The sequence below is a fragment of the Ascoidea rubescens genome, assembly GCF_001661345.1.
Source record: "Ascoidea rubescens DSM 1968 unplaced genomic scaffold ASCRUscaffold_1, whole genome shotgun sequence".
In the NCBI taxonomy this organism is placed as follows: Eukaryota; Fungi; Ascomycota; class Saccharomycetes; order Ascoideales; family Ascoideaceae; genus Ascoidea; species Ascoidea rubescens.
In genome coordinates this window covers 2262221-2278312 of record NW_017962913.1, presented here as the reverse complement: position 1 = coordinate 2278312, position 16092 = coordinate 2262221, and the positions used below count along the sequence as shown (strand labels likewise).

Here is a 16092-nt window from a genome sequence, read left to right as displayed (position 1 = left end):
CACATGCCTCTATTCCGTTTTTAGAATACATTCACGTGCCAGATCTGTCTCCGATGGGAAAAGCAGCGATCGTTTTTGTCTTTGCTGAAAGCCAGTAATTTGATAACAGTTTGCTCACTGCTGGCTATCGATTATCATTTCAGAGACATGTCATTTCCAGCTGGCTTGAACAGGAGAAGAGAACAGAGGGATCCAGTCATAATAAAGACACCAACAGCCTCCCAGCAACAGGCAATTTCCAAAATCACCAATTTGAATGACTTTTTGGTAGTTTTACCATTTCTCAATAACTATGCATTGAACAGGAACTTATCGATTAGCGTCAAAAGAGCCTGTTTTTTCAGCTTATTAAAAAACAAAACCAGCAACCATTTGGCTGTGTTTTTTTCAAGTCCCCCAAAGAACTCGTTTTTTCCTACTCGATGGGATCAAATCATGACCTTTTTAAACTACGACGAAGGAAAATATCACTATGATGACCACGAAATCGAAGATACTGAATACTTGCCATACTTGAAGAAATATCTGTATTATTTGCACAAACATAGCTTATTTTTAACTAAAACTAATGAGTCCGATGGCGATGATGATGACGACGACGACGACGAAGAAGAAGAAGAAGAAGAAGAAGAAGGTGATGATGATGATAATGATAATGACAACGACGAAGATGACGAAGATGACAACAATGACGGTGATGATGATAATCAAAATTATCTGGATTTTGAAGAAGGAGAAGAAATTTTGTACGATGCAATTCTCAATAACGTAAACAATTTAGACCACAACGATGCTAGGAACCTAGAGAATAACACATATCGAATTGCATCTCCAGATGATTTTCGAAATTTCAGTCGAAATTTCAATCAAGCTATGCAAAGAAACTTTCCTAGATATATTCTTCAAAATCCTAATAATGAAACCACTAATGATATCAATGCCACTAATAATGCTGATAATACTGATAATACTGATAACACTACTAACACTACCAACAATCACAATCACAATGATAACAATAACAATGATAACAATAACAATGATAACAATAACAATAACAATAACAATAACAATAATAACAACAACAATAATAACAACAACAATAATAACAACAACAATAATAACAACACTGATAATCTTGGTAGGCCTCCTCTTGACACTTTGGAATTTGATCTACAAATACCTCAAATCAATTTCTCAGATTCTGTTATAAGATTCATTGAAAATTCTACCAATAATATAATTGATGATAATATGTCCCTTGATTCTGATTCTGCTGTTGATCCTGATGTTCTTGTTGATCCGGCTAACCTAGTAGCAAACAGATTACAAGATCTTTTTTTTGCAAGTAGAAATATTCACCCATCTCCAGATATTACCAGAAATATCGAAATCACTTCCAGATTTAACAAAAGAGTTTCTTCCAACAACTCGAGCAAGGTAAATGATTTGAAAAAGAAAAAGAAAAAAAAAATAGAAAATCCTGTTCATAGAAATAGACCATGTGGTAGAATATTAAAAAAAGATGAACCAATTTATAGATGCAAAGAATGTGGAGTAGATGAAACCTGTGTTCTCTGTGTCTATTGTTTCAATAAAAATGATCATAAAAATCACTCTGTTAGGGTCAGCAAAGCTCAATCTTCCTCTGGAACCTGCGATTGTGGTGATTTGGAAGCTTGGAACAACATTCTACATTGCAGATGCGAATTAAATGATCACAACCTCCACAAAACTGTGCACAATAATGACGGTCAACAAACTTATCCCAATCAAGATACCCCCAAATATGAAAGTTTAAAACCTCTTTTTGGTAACTGTGAAGACAAAAAAGCATTTAAACATGTCTTGAGCATCGTGCTTAACTATATTATTGATACCTATATGGACTCCATTCAAACAATTCCCTTTATAAACAAGATCTTACTCAACAAACGTTGGAATTTTACAAATCCTTTTGACTATGTCAGTTTTATCAAAAAGTTAACTGTTCAACAAAGTTTCTCCAAAAAAAGCTATCCTCTTGCCGAGCAATACGATCGACCAGCGGATTATTACAATGTTATATTGTGGAATGATGATTTTCATACATTTGATATTGCTGTAGACACTGTTAAAAAAGCAATTAACGCTGATCATAGCTCAGCTTGGGTTCAAACAAAAAGAATAGACAAAATTGGCTATGCTGCATTGCATAAAACAAACGATTTAAAATCTGCTTACAAGTTATTTCAAAAAGCATCTTCTAATGGTCTTCAGGCAACAATAGTGAATGAAAGAGATTTTATTAAGGAAAACATATGCTATGAATTAATCAACTGGTTATCAGATTGTTTTAATTTCAAGTACGATTATCCTGAACTGTATTTTGAAAATCTTGGCTTGAAAAATAACTTTGCTGAACTATTTAGAGAGTCTTTGTTGGAATGTTTATTTGAGAGGTATGATGATGCAGGGAAAATCAATGAAAACTTAATTCCGATGAATGATTTTTTAAAATTGATACGTTTAGAGAAAACTATTAAAACAGAAAGAGACTTTGAGTTTTTTTGCTTCAACAACTCTTTATTTTATGAAAACAAAATTCCAAACTGTTCGAAAACAAAGTTTGTTGAAAATATAGATAAATTTAACCCCTCAGATCTATTCAATACCTCTTCAATTCTAACTTATACTAATGATGAGAGCAACCCATTGTTGAATTCAAGATTTCAATTTATTTTGCTTAATCTATTTAAATTGTTCAAGAACTCAAGGGTTCAACTTAAAGGGCTAATTATAGAGTTATTGACTTCAATCAATATTAACTTAAAAAATACGTTTTTCAATGGTCATTATATTCCAATCTTTCCAAATCTAATCAAAAATTTCATTGACAACGATAGAGAATATCAGTTTAATATTATGAGCGAGATATCAGTTCAGTTCCTAACTTCTTCGTTCATGGTCTCTTCTTTAATTAATTTTGATAAGTTGGTTTATTACTTTTCTCCCTTGATACAATTTTTTGAGAATTTTGAATTCAGAAAAGATGGAAATTTTGAATTTACACCCGACTCAAAGAAAGACATAACGTGGGTAAATTCAATCCCTTCTTCCTTTATACGGGATGAAGCTTGTGCATTTTATTCAAAGTATAAAGTCGGCTTATCATTTTTGAAACTTGATTTTAGCTATATTATTGAGAAATCAGCTCTTACATTTGGCTCATTGATATATCATAAAAACATAATCAAGGATGAAGCGGTTGATCTTGATAAAAATCCAAAATTAAAATTCTTTGAAAAACAAAATTTTTGGTTAATGTTATGTTTTTTCAAACTTTTTCAAAGTTCATGGATGATAAAGAGAGAGAAAAATGAACATACAGAGTTTGAGCCAACAGAGTTTTTTTTACATTTCGAAATGTGTGCAACATTCTACTTACTTGCCCAGTCATTTTTCTATGATTCTAGACTTGTGAAGGATATAGATAATAAGCAGTTACTTCAAAATTGCAGAGAATTAATTTCGTTCCTTATTGAATATAATATCAGAAAGGGCATCGGTTATCATAAAGAACTTTTAGTTTATGAATCACAAGAACAAGAGTCAATATATCCTAGAAAGATTCGAACAATAGGATTTTCAGTAAGCGAAGGTAGAGTTGGGTTTTTAAATCCATTGAACTCTTTGTTATCTCTAAATTTTGATATCTTCCAAGCTTCTTTTGACTCAATTGCCAATGTTTTTGATACACAAACAATACGGGATAATTTTGGCTTGATCTGCGATGTTTCACTAAGAAGTATTGTTTTATGTGCTCAGGTTTCTTCTGGGTTTTGGGTGAGAAATGGAGAGATGACAGCAAGACAGAATAATTTATACTCAAATGCAATCCGCTCTAACACTTGTATTCCAATGGAAGGATATTTAAGAGATTTACACATTGTTCAATTGAATTTTTTAATCAACAATATGGGTGATGATAGCTACAGCCAAGATATCAAACTAATGGTAAACATATTAGAAAGATTTGAGTTACTTGAATTATTGCCAAACCCTAATGTTACTAATGAAGACTTTGATTCTTTTGTAACAATTTATGAAGAAAAAGGGTCGTTGATGGTTTATTTTTATTTACTATTTTATTACAGAATATTGACAGAAAGAACTTATTTAAACTGTCAGTTAAATGAAGAAGAAAAACTTAAAAAGATGATAACAAACTGTATTGCGTACTCCTTAGCAATCAACAATAATTATTTGAGTTATCATCAATTTTCTGGGTTTTTATCGAATTCGATAAGAGAAAATAAACACTTTGATTCTATTTTAAAAGATATTACACAATATCGACCTCCAGCAGGAATATCAGACAAAGGTACCTATTCTTTGAAAGATGAAAATCTATCAACCTTGGATCCGTTTGGCCCATATTGTGATATTTCTGATCAAGTTTCTGATTTAATAAAATTATCTATTCTTCGAAATAAGCAAAAAACTTCTTCCTTACCAACAGATAAAACAAAGATTGAGCTTGAGTCTACTATAATTTCTCCAAATTTGGAACATTTACCGGATGGTATGAATAGTTATACCAATTTTATTAGAAACCCATTTTTCATTTCTGTGTTTTATGGTATTCTTAAAGTTTGTATTGCAAAAGAAGAGTTTTCAACTGTTATACCTCTTGCACTTCAGCTATTACATGCAATGATTCTAGATAATGAAAACAATCACAAAGATCAAACGAATGAGGGCGAATCTAAAGAAATGTTGCATGATTATTTAATTGAGAAGGGAATACCAAAATTACTTTTTAGATTAGCCAAGTCTAACCGTCCTCTTTATGTGACAAAGAAAGCGTCCTGTTTACTTGATAAAATGGTGCTGGCAAGAACAGATACCATAATGGAGCAACTAAGACATTCATTCCCTAAAGAAGATGTGGATGATTTCCATGCTCAAAATAACAAAACAAAAGAAACTCTTGAAGAACGAAAAAAAAGAAAAGCCAGAAAGCGCCGAGAAAGAATTTTAGCTAAATTCAAGAACCAACAAAAAGAATTTCAAAAGCACAATAATGATTTTGATCAAGACGAAAGCATTAAAGAAAATTCTAAAATTAATGAAAACACTCGCTACTGCATAATCTGCCAAAAAGCTGAAAATAATGATGAATTATTTGGCAGCATTGGGTTTATGAACTCACACAACATCTTTTGGCAACTTCCGTTTGGCCATGAAAAATCATTGAAGAGCAGTTTTGACAACTGGGACAATAAATTTGAGAAAGGGTCCTTCTCAGAATACAACTATGAAAAGTGTTTTCCTATAAAATGCAATTACTCCAAGTACCAGCCAGATGGCTATCCCTTTCTTAAAGAGCAATTTCAATCGAGAAATTTTATTAAAAAAAATGTTATCTCATCGTGTAATCATGCAATGCATTTTAGTTGTTTTGGAAATTCGTTAGCAAGACGTCATCGTTTTGGGTCTGTTTTTCGATGTCCTTTATGTGATTCTTTAAATAACTGCTTTATTCCAAGCTTTCCTTGCAGAGAAGAAAAATTCTCAACTTTAAAGGATATTTTCGATAACACGGATAATGCTTCGATAGATTCTACAGACATCTCAATTAACAATCTATTTGGAAATTATGAAAACACCAACTGCAAAATGTTAGCTACTCAGATGTTTTCAGAAGAGTTTCTTGAATTGATTCTATCAAAAACCTCTAAAGACTTAGCTGAAGCCGAGAGGAAAGCTCAAATAATTGATCAGTTTCATGCTATAATTCTTAACTTATCAGGTCTTCTCAAGTCAGAATCGTATAGCACGTTTTCACAAGATTTATCTCTTTTGATAAGTAACACTATATCCAGTCTTGAAATATGGACTAGAGTTGATGGATTTGAATCATATTCTAAGTTTATTGACAAAATTCCTGACAGGTGCATTGATCTATTAAAGAGTCTCATTCAGACTCGAGTTTTAGTTGGATTGTTGAAAGACCATTTCAATGAAATGAAAGATACAGGTCTTAAGGCTGACCAAGCCATTAAATTTAATATAATTTCGAAGGGGAATTACTATTTACACAATTTCTTTTCTCAGTTTTTGATTGTTTATTTTCAATCGAAGTTTTCATTCAAGCAGTTGATGATTTTTTTTTACGAAGTGCAGATTTTATTGAATTCATTTTCTATCCTTAAAAGGTGCCAGTTAGACAAATCACAGTTGAATGGTTTTTGTTCAATTAAAAACATGAGCGATAGCAGCAATCATATTTTTAATGGTTTTCTTAGGTTTTTGATGATAACATCCGAAGAACCAGGAGTGTTTTCCGACTTGGAATTCAATAATCTTTCTTGTTCTTTTGGTGCGGTTATTGAAAAATTTGTTTTACCTTATTTAAGAAACATAATGATTTTAGTTAAAGCGTTTTCTTTCAACAGAAACAGTTCTAGTCCTTTACATAATGAAATTGAAGTTTATCGTAACAATTTCCAGCACAGCTTAATGGCTTTTAAAAACCCAAGTAATATTTCGCCTTTGTTAAGGTTTTTAAATTTTCCTTCGTTGGAAGAAATAGTGAGGCATTTGGAATCTGATAATATGCGAAGCGTTGTTAATGAATTTATTCTTGAAAAAATATCTGAATTAAATGGGTTATTATTGATTGATTACCCAGGTATGATTAGGCTAATTGAATTGCCAAACCAGCTATCGGAATTTTTAACTGATAATGAGTCGATTTTATTAAACAGTAGCATGTTTGGAAACAATTATGAAGAAGATACAGATAATACAGATAGTATGCATTTTTTTCGTCGCCCTTTAGATAGTGATGCATTAATTTTTAGCAAACTCAAAACCGATTACTTGATATGTTTACAATGTGGTAAAAAAATATTCAATTCCAAAATTGCTAGAAGACATATTGAAAGAGAGTGTTGTTTTGTTGGTGTATTTCTTTCTCCCCAGACAAATGAGATAATTGTTGTTTGTGAAATTTTAGAGAGTTTTCGAAGTACCGTTTTAAATGCTCCATATTTAAATAAACATGGAGAAAGTGGAAGCATGTCTTTAAGTGATTGTGGCAAACTTACATTAGCATTGGACAGGTACTATCATCTTAATGAAATTTGGTTGTTGAATGGATTTCCAGATGTTTTTTCACGAAACTCAATCTCATCTCTTCAGAATTGAAACTTTTTAAGTAAATTCGCTGATCATTTACATAATTTTATAGTTATAATTTTGTATTTTATAACAAGTGAAAAATTGCATAAAGAACAAAATTATTTTGAATTAAACAAGAAACTTTTATATTTTGGGATTTAACAATATAACATTTTGTTTAAAATTTCAAACGACACAACACAATTTTAGACAATAAAAGAGAAAAAAAAATCAAGTAAGAATTGAAACACTATCCATCGAAAAGAAAAAGGACAAAAAGAAAAAGCACAATTAAATTTAAATAAGAATTTCAAATCAAAAATCTAATAGTTAGAAAAATTAATAGGATATAATACAAAAAATTTAGATCGCAAAAAATTTTTTATGAAAAAAAATGAAAAATAGAAGAATAAAAAAAACAAACCAATTAACAACCATGAACCAAAGAATTTTTGGGAAAAGTATAACCAGCATCAGCCCAAGATGTAAGGTTTGCATTTGAATAAGCATTTGAATGATCTTGAATATAATTATAAGTTGGATATTCATCTGGATCACAACCAACATTTATTTGATCCTTTGGTTGATAAACTCTAACATAGTCAATTTTCATTGTTGAGGGAAACCTGATACTTGGCCAATCAATGTAAGCCCAACTATCACTTATTCCTAGATTTAGAATCATTGACATTGGTTCCTTTGAAATTGTTCGCCAATCAATATTTCCAGTTGGGTGTAGAGCGTTTGGGTATAAAGTCATTGTTGGGTCATCGCCAACAAACCATTTAATGTAGCCATTAGTGTCATCATTTAGATACTCAAAGGAAAATTTTTGGAACCTTGGTTCATCTAAACCGGATTCAAATTCGTACCAGGTATTATTTAAAGTTGTGATAGCAGAGACAGCTTCTTGAAAGGGCCCACCACACCAAGTATTCATTGAAGTAACTGAGGAGTTGTGTAACTCAATGAAATCGTAGTCCGGAACATACCAAATATCATAGGGAGCAATTTGAAGAGACTGAGAGACCACACCTGAACCTATTCTTTCAACTCTTGTGTCCACAGAGGCTTCTACAGCATCTATTTCAGGAGCACCTCTTCCGATGCCTCTATTAGGGTGGTCTTCACCTTTACAAGTGCAGGAATTTAGTTTCTGGCCAGGCAAGAAGTTGATTCCATCAAAACTGGATTGATTTGGGGTTATACCGGCATCACAGGAGTCGTAGGCGTAGGGCCAAACACCATCAGTTGTAGATAGATAACCAGGTCTGCCTAGGTTGCCCATTGTCCAAATACCAGGCCATAGACCTGAGATGTTGGCAGAGTTTGGTAGTTGAGCACTTACTTCGTATTTTCCCTGAGTGAAACACATTTTGTTCCAAGACTGTAGCATACCAGATCTGTAAAACAAACCGTGGTTTTGAAAAGCGTCTACTCTTATATTCAAGACACCATTTGAGGTTATAATTGCATCAGGGTCGAACCATTCTAGGTCTTTAGTTCCAGCGTAATGAAGATCAGCCGCTTGCCAAAACTGGTCATCGCCTTCATAAAAAGTTCTGCCTTCTTTATTGAATTCGTCGCTAAAGACTAGGGACCATTCCAGACTATCTTTTGAGGTAGTGGTTAGGTATTGTTCGGGAGTATCTGGGTCGATTAAAGAGGAGCGAATAGCAGATAGGATTGGGTAAGAGTATGGGGATAGAATGGTGTAATTGTCAGAATGCTTGTGATGGTTAATTGTGTTGGTGAAGGTGAGTATGGGCAATAGAATAAATAAACCAATCGCTAAAAAGAACAAAAAAAGAAAACTTAGTAGGCCAATAAAGGACTTTTTGTCCATTGATTTGAGGTCGTAGTACAAGTGATTTTTTTCGTAGTTTGCATCTTGAATGGGATCAGGGTTGTGAATGTAATCGTCATTTTCCTTCTCGTCCATAAGCAAAGGAAATGAAGCGAAAGGATAGCCACCAAAGGGAGAAGCCGATGTGATTTGGAGGTTTCTTTTTGATGGGTTTGAGAGTGAATTGTTTGAGATTGAGTTTGAGATTGAATTTGGAATGGAAATGGAGCTTTTGTGAGATTTTTGAACCATGGGATATCTGTCATATTGAGAAGCAGGATTGACTGAGTCATATATTGATATGGTTGCGGTTGAAGAAGGGTTTACGTATTGGACTTTATTCCCCAAGATATCCAAGTTGGAGAAATCATGATGTATATCAGAGTTGTTGTTTTGGGGAGTGTTGTAGTTAGTTTCTCTATCTTTGTAGGTGATGGGTGAGCGATTGATTAGCAATGGAATGTATTGGTGGTAATGAGAGTGATTGTTGTGGTTATTTTCTTGAGTCATATTGATATTGTTGATATTATTATTGGAATCATTTGATGTGGAGGAGACAGTTGAAGCTGAGATAAGAGGAATGTTTTTTTCGTTATCATCTATCTGGTTATTGTTATTGTTATTGTTATTGTTACTGTTGGTGTTATTTTTATTATTTATCTGATTGTTATCGCTGAATATGTCATTATTGCTGTTAAGACTGTTAAAATCGGCATTATTGATGATGTTTTTGTTTGTATATATCGAGGAGGATTTGCTTAACCTGTTATCGTTGTTGTTATTGAGTTCGCTAGCATGATCATTGTCAAAAAAGTTAAAAGTATCCATGGTGCTATGTTTAAATTGGCTTGCGTCCTTTGGAGCAGCAGTGTGCTCATTAGTTAGCTTTCTCATTTTAGGACAAGAAGCAGACAAGGGGGGTGGATTGCTTGTGTTGCTTGTGTTGCTTGGAGGTATGGTAGTGCTGTAGAAGAAAGCTGGTTGTTTATCTAGCAAGAAGAGGGTTTTTGAGTGACTGGAGGAAGTGAAGAAAAGAGATTGGAATTCAGGGCAGAATAAATGAAATTTAAGAGATTAACAAACAGCCATATCAAAGCAAAATGCTCGCAGCCGAACCAGACCAAAAGACAAGAACAGGCACTATCTGGAGCAGAAAGAACAGCAGCATCCAACTCAATGGAAAAGCAGCCACTGACACAGATTATCTCGCACAGCAAAGACACAGCAGATATGCTCTCTACAAATAAAAGCAGATATAATCAGCTCCAGCTCAACAAAGCACAATCCTCAAACAGCTCCCAAAAAGAAAAAAGAACGTCGCAAAAACTGCAAAATGCCGATGCATAGAAACGCTTCTTGACGCGATGCAGCGCGATGTATTTTTAGCAGTGCATGACGCGCTCTGCAGGAGATCTGAGACATTGAAAGCCATTTTTGGAAACGCCGACGCTTCGGGCGCGCGCGACCAATCCGTGGTCCTAAAGGTCACCTGGCTACAGCGCGGATAATCCGCTTCAGGGAAACCACCGGACCACTGCTTCTAGACCACACTTTTCGCCCGCTTCCGGTTGCACTGCACAAGTCGGCGCCTGGCTGCCGCAGCACCGAAGCCAAATAAACGCAGGTTTGTGCAGATACGGCTTCTCTTGTGCGGCAGCCTGCGTTGCGGCCCATAGCCAGGGAATTGGAAAGGCCTGGCGTCGTTTTGCTCTGGAGATCTGAGCTCTTTTGTCGAGAGGTTTGTTTTCTGTTGTTTTTTGTTGTTTTCTGTTTGCTTTTGCTCCAGCTCTTCGCTTGATGGTGGATTATCTGCTGTGTTGCTTGTCTTTATCTTTGCTGTTTCTACTGCTCTCTGCTTTCTTCTCTCCAGCTGTGCCTGGTCTTGGTTTTCGACTCTTTCCTTTTCCAACATGTCTGAGCTCGATATCAATCTGATTCTCACCAGCATTTCTACCACCAAAGACTCCTTTACAAAGCCTCTAAACAAACTTTCATGCTCCATTCACTACGTTACCTTGTCCATCCCAATTGTCCACTGCTTGAGAAACTACCACTACAGGCTATCTCTCAAAGTCCCTACCTTCTTGAAAGGCCTAATAGATTTCATAATCTACCACAGGCTGAAATTAGTTCACTTGAATTTGAATGCTGCTTTCAACGTCAACAACAGACCTTCTTTTGCTAGCGACTCACTCGACAAAGTCCAGGGGAACACAAGCCCCAATTTAAACAACAGAAAGGTAATCAAGAAAATCAAAAAAAGAAAAAGCTTCCAATTCAATGCCATCACCCTCACTACTCTAAACATAAACACTGTTGGCAACAATAACAATGTCCTTGACAATATGAATATAGACTTGCACGATTTATCAATATCACAAGCTTTAAATCTATTACTTCTCTTTTTAAACTCTCTACCTGATTCTATCATACCACCAAAGTTTGCTTCAAAATTGATTAACGAGCTATCCAATAATACCAATTCAAATTCAAGTCCGAATGCAAACACAAGTCCAAATACTTACTCCAATAACAATAAGAACAACACTAGCCCAACTAATATCATAACCAATAAAAGCTCTGACACTTCTTCATCAAATTTCTATTCAAACTTACTATCTTATTACCAATCTTCAGATTACTCATGTTACACCAACTTAATTATAAACTCAGTTGGCGATCCCAAAATCAACTTGCAGATTCAAAACTTCTTAATTTTTTCCATTTGTTTACTCTTGAATGACTTGCCGATCCAGAACTTGAACTTATTCATCTTCATTATAAAATTTATATCTTATCTAATTAGCATTAACCAAAAACAATCTCAAGACGACCCTCTCAACCACTCCACCACTCATACCAAAGATAATATAATCAACTCTTACATTTTATCCAAACATTTCAATACCTGTTTTTTCAAAAATCCTTCCAATATAAATCTATCAATCTTAATCTTGAAAATATATATTGACAACATTGATTTTTTAATCAACTGGCTAATATTAATCGACCAAAATTTTATCAAATCAAATAAACTTTACCTCATTGAATCAAAATCTTTAACCAACGTTCTCAATCCAAGATTAAACTACCTAATTCAACCAAAAATCCCCATAATCAACTTCTTAAACTATAATAAAAATAGCTCCTTTTTATTAAACTTTTTCATTCCCAATATCGTTGGTGATTCAATCAGTTTTCTTTATAACAATAACAATTTTTTAAACTTAAATGACCAAGCTTTATTAAATATTTCTGTCAATTTTTCTAAAATTATATCTGATTCAAATTACGAACTCGAATCAATTGAAACTCACTCCTCAAATCTAAATTTCTTGAAAAATCTCTTTTATCAAAACCAGCATCAATCCATTAATTTAAACAATTTCAATTTTTTCTTCAATATAGACTTCAACTCCTTGAATAAAAAAAATAACTTAAATCTGTTTAAATTATCCAGCTTAAAAAGTCACAAAAACTTGAAATCTTCAAAGAGAAATTCAAATAAAAACCTCAACTATTTGCAATGCAACTCCTTAATTAATTGCGTGGACATCATTCAACTTTTAATCTACTACTTGAATTCTCTACCAAATGAGTCTCTAATAACTCAATACATTTTCAATATCTTTTCAAAAGAACTCCTAAAAAAAAGATATCTATACCTAAAAAATTTCGTATCTCAACCTTCCAATGAAAACGTCCTTCTAAGTATCAGCAATAAAAACCATCTTATAAATTTAGATTTAAAAGTCATAATTGAAATCTTTTTAAGTTTTGCAATTTTAATCTTTACAAAATATTTGCCTCAAAAGAATCTAAATCTCTTGATCTACTTGATTGACTTTTTATCTAACTACTGTGATATATCAAATTTCGATAAACTATTCTTAAAAACAAAGATCAACACCTTGTCACTATCAAAATTATTTTCCCCCTTTTTCTTTAAATTTTCAAATAAATCCCAATCAAATGAAAAAATTCTAATTTTAAGAATATTAATCGACAACATTTCTTATGTCATTAATTGCTTGAATTTAATGAAACAACAATTCGATAATCACAATCTCAACGAAACCTTTGATAATGTTGTCACTATCGATGTTTTTGATACAAACGAACAACAACTGCACAAAAATTCATTGAATAACAACAAAAATACAACTGATACCATTAGCAAGTTAGCTTATTCAAAAGTTCCTCTAAAAATAATTGAATTTGAAAAGAACCGATTCATTGGTATGAAAATCTTGCTCCCACAATTGATTGAACAATGCATAAATTTTTTAAATGAAAATAAATTCACTAAATGCGAAAAATATTTCTTGGAGTGCCAATTACACCTTCATGATGATGACGATAATGAAGACGATGAAATTTACCATGACAGCAATGGTAATCATATTGATGATGCTTCAAATGATGATAGTGATGATTTCAGCTTGGGGGGTAATTTGATGAATATTTATTCTAGAGAAAATAAAAAATTAATATATTTTAATAATAATATTGTAAACATATTATTTAATATTTTCCTAAGTGGCGATCAATCTAGTTATATTAACAACGATTTATTGAAAGATTTTAACATTTGTTTTGAAATTATGAATATTATTAATGCCATTGAAGAAAACCATCAAACAAAGACAAATGAGCAAGAATACAAAGAACTAAGTTTAGCATTATCAAATTCCAAACTAATTGAAAATGAAAATAAGCCTAAAACTAAGAAAAATACAAATTCTTTTAAATTAATTAAAAACTTTGATGTTTGTAAATTAATTTTGAAATATTTGAATTTGAGTGATAAACCATTAATTAATAATGACATTAAAGATGAGTTAATAAAGGAGATATTTAATGGAGATTATTCTAATTTGATTGAATATATAGATGAAATTGGGTACAAAAACTTGAATTTAAATGTTAAAAGCAAGAATAACGATATTGATATAAAACTCAAAATTGAAATTAAGAGAATTCTAAACCGAATTGTTTGTCTTTTAATTGATTTTGATGAGAGTAACAAGTATATTTTTAACGATGATGATGAGAATGATGATGTTCCTGCAAATAACCATAACAATATCAAATCCAACTCAAATGTCAATCCCAATTTAAATTTAAATTTAAATATTATAATTAAAATTATTGAAACTTTAACCAAATTAAAAGAAAGCAGTTCTTATAATTTAAGTGAAATTTTTTTAAAATTTTTCTTTGAAAATGAAGTGGATAAATTTAATTTAATAACGGTGAATAAATTGGAAAATGAGGACAAGAGTTATAAAGTTGAGATATTGAAAATAATAATAAAGATTTTAATTGATAATTTTGAATTTTTTCTAATGGCGATTTATTTACTTAAAAATAAGAAAAGTGAATTTAATGACAGTAAACAGGATAGTTTTGATAAATATCCTCGGATAAAATTTGAAAGGATAAAATGGAATAGAAGTAATTATATTGAAGAGGAATTATTTGGGGACAATAACGATAATAATAATAATAGTACTACTACTAATAATAATAATAGCACTACTACTACTAATAATAATAATGGTGGTTATTATAAGAATAAAAGCATTAGTAATAAGGAAGTTTCATATAAATATTATTGTAAATTTTGGTTCAAGCCTAATATTAGTAATTATGAGAATACCAAGGGTAAAAAAGATAATAATGAATATAAAAAGTTTGAGATATTGATTAATGTTCCAGTTATAATACATAAAAGCATTGAATTTTTAGTGATGAACGGAATTGAAGAAGAAAATGAAGATATATTTAATGATAGTAATGAGTGTGATGGATATGAAGAAAGTGGGAATAACAAGATTGAGTTATTGAAAGGAATATTTAATCATCGTGAAGAGAAGGAGATCAATGAGATTGAAGATATTAATATTAGTTATGAGATTTTTAATTATCGGGATTACTATTTTAATGATATTAATAATAACTTAATCAGTAATAAGGAAGTTTTAAAGGTTCTATTTATATTTTTTGAGAGAAATAGGAATAACAGGATAATTGATAAGAAATTTGAGAATAGGATAATAAACGAGCTTGAAAAGAGAGAATATTATGAAATGGTTGAGTATTATAAGGATTTTTATGAAGACGAATATAATGGTGTTTATAAGGATGTTTATAAGGATATTAATAAAGATATGAATATAAGTTTAAATTGTAATTATGAGTTGAATGTGAAGTATAAGATAGTAATTAGGATATATTTGAATTGTTTGACAGATTTAATTATTGATTTTTTGAGCCATAAGAGATTGAATTTATTGATTTACGTTATTGATTTTATGAAGAAGTTTGGAGAAGAAGTTAGTAGAGATGTTGTTATTGATAAGTTTTACAAGGTTATATTCAATGATAATTACCGGGGGGTGTTTAGTGAAGAGTTTGATGAGGTGAATGAGATGAATGAGATTGATGAGCTTAGTGAAATCAATGAGTCCAATGAGATGAGTGAGATTGGGGAGATTAGTGAAATGAATGAATTTGATTATAGTGAATATAATAAGTTTGAGGACAATGAAAGAAGGAGTCTAGAAAACGAGAGGTTTCTTAAAAAGTTGGTTATAAGGATATTGATTGATAATTTTAATTATTTTATAGGAAATTTATATTTGAGGGATATTGAGATTAATGGGAATAATGAGGAGAGTTATAATAATAACCCTAATGCTAACAATAATAATGCTAATGCTAATGCTAATGCTAACAATAATAATCCTAATAATCTTAATAATCTTAATAATCTTAATATTACTAATAATAGTAATAGTGAAAATAAGATCATTAGCAGGGGATTTTCTAGGGAAGAATTTTCATTTTTGGATGAGTTTATAATAAATTCAGAGTTGCCAAGCTATGAGGAAGTTATCAATAATAACAACAATAACAATAATGATAATAACAGCACCGGATCAATACATAATTAATACCAAAAAAAGTAATAAGTAAAAAAGATGTGTAGAACGGAATGTCGGAAGATCGGCCAATAGCGTACGGATTGAGAGGAACCGAAGAAATGCCGAATAGATGACGGAGCAGATGATTTT

At 31.7% G+C, this 16092-nt stretch overlaps 3 protein-coding genes across 3 annotated transcripts; 2 read left to right on the top strand and 1 right to left on the bottom strand.

Annotated features, from left to right (window-relative positions):
* Positions 1–435: 435 nt before the first annotated feature.
* ASCRUDRAFT_6010 (uncharacterized protein) lies at positions 436–7194 on the top strand (the record flags this gene model as incomplete). The annotated part of the gene is made up of 1 exon (XM_020191252.1): positions 436–7194. The coding sequence occupies one exon, from the start codon at positions 436–438 to the stop codon at positions 7192–7194; it is 6759 nt and encodes a 2252-aa protein (XP_020050447.1).
* Positions 7195–7594: 400 nt separating this feature from the next.
* Positions 7595–9289, bottom strand: ASCRUDRAFT_18972 (SKN1/KRE6 family beta-glucan synthesis-associated protein; the record flags this gene model as incomplete). Its single annotated transcript, XM_020189564.2, has 1 exon — positions 7595–9289. A coding segment is annotated over one exon (1695 nt), but the record flags the coding sequence as incomplete, so codon positions are not given.
* Positions 9290–10923: 1634 nt separating this feature from the next.
* ASCRUDRAFT_68159 (uncharacterized protein) lies at positions 10924–15972 on the top strand (the record flags this gene model as incomplete). The annotated part of the gene is made up of 1 exon (XM_020191495.1): positions 10924–15972. One exon carries the CDS (start codon positions 10924–10926, stop codon positions 15970–15972), a length of 5049 nt encoding a protein of 1682 aa, XP_020050445.1.
* Positions 15973–16092: the final 120 nt, after the last annotated feature.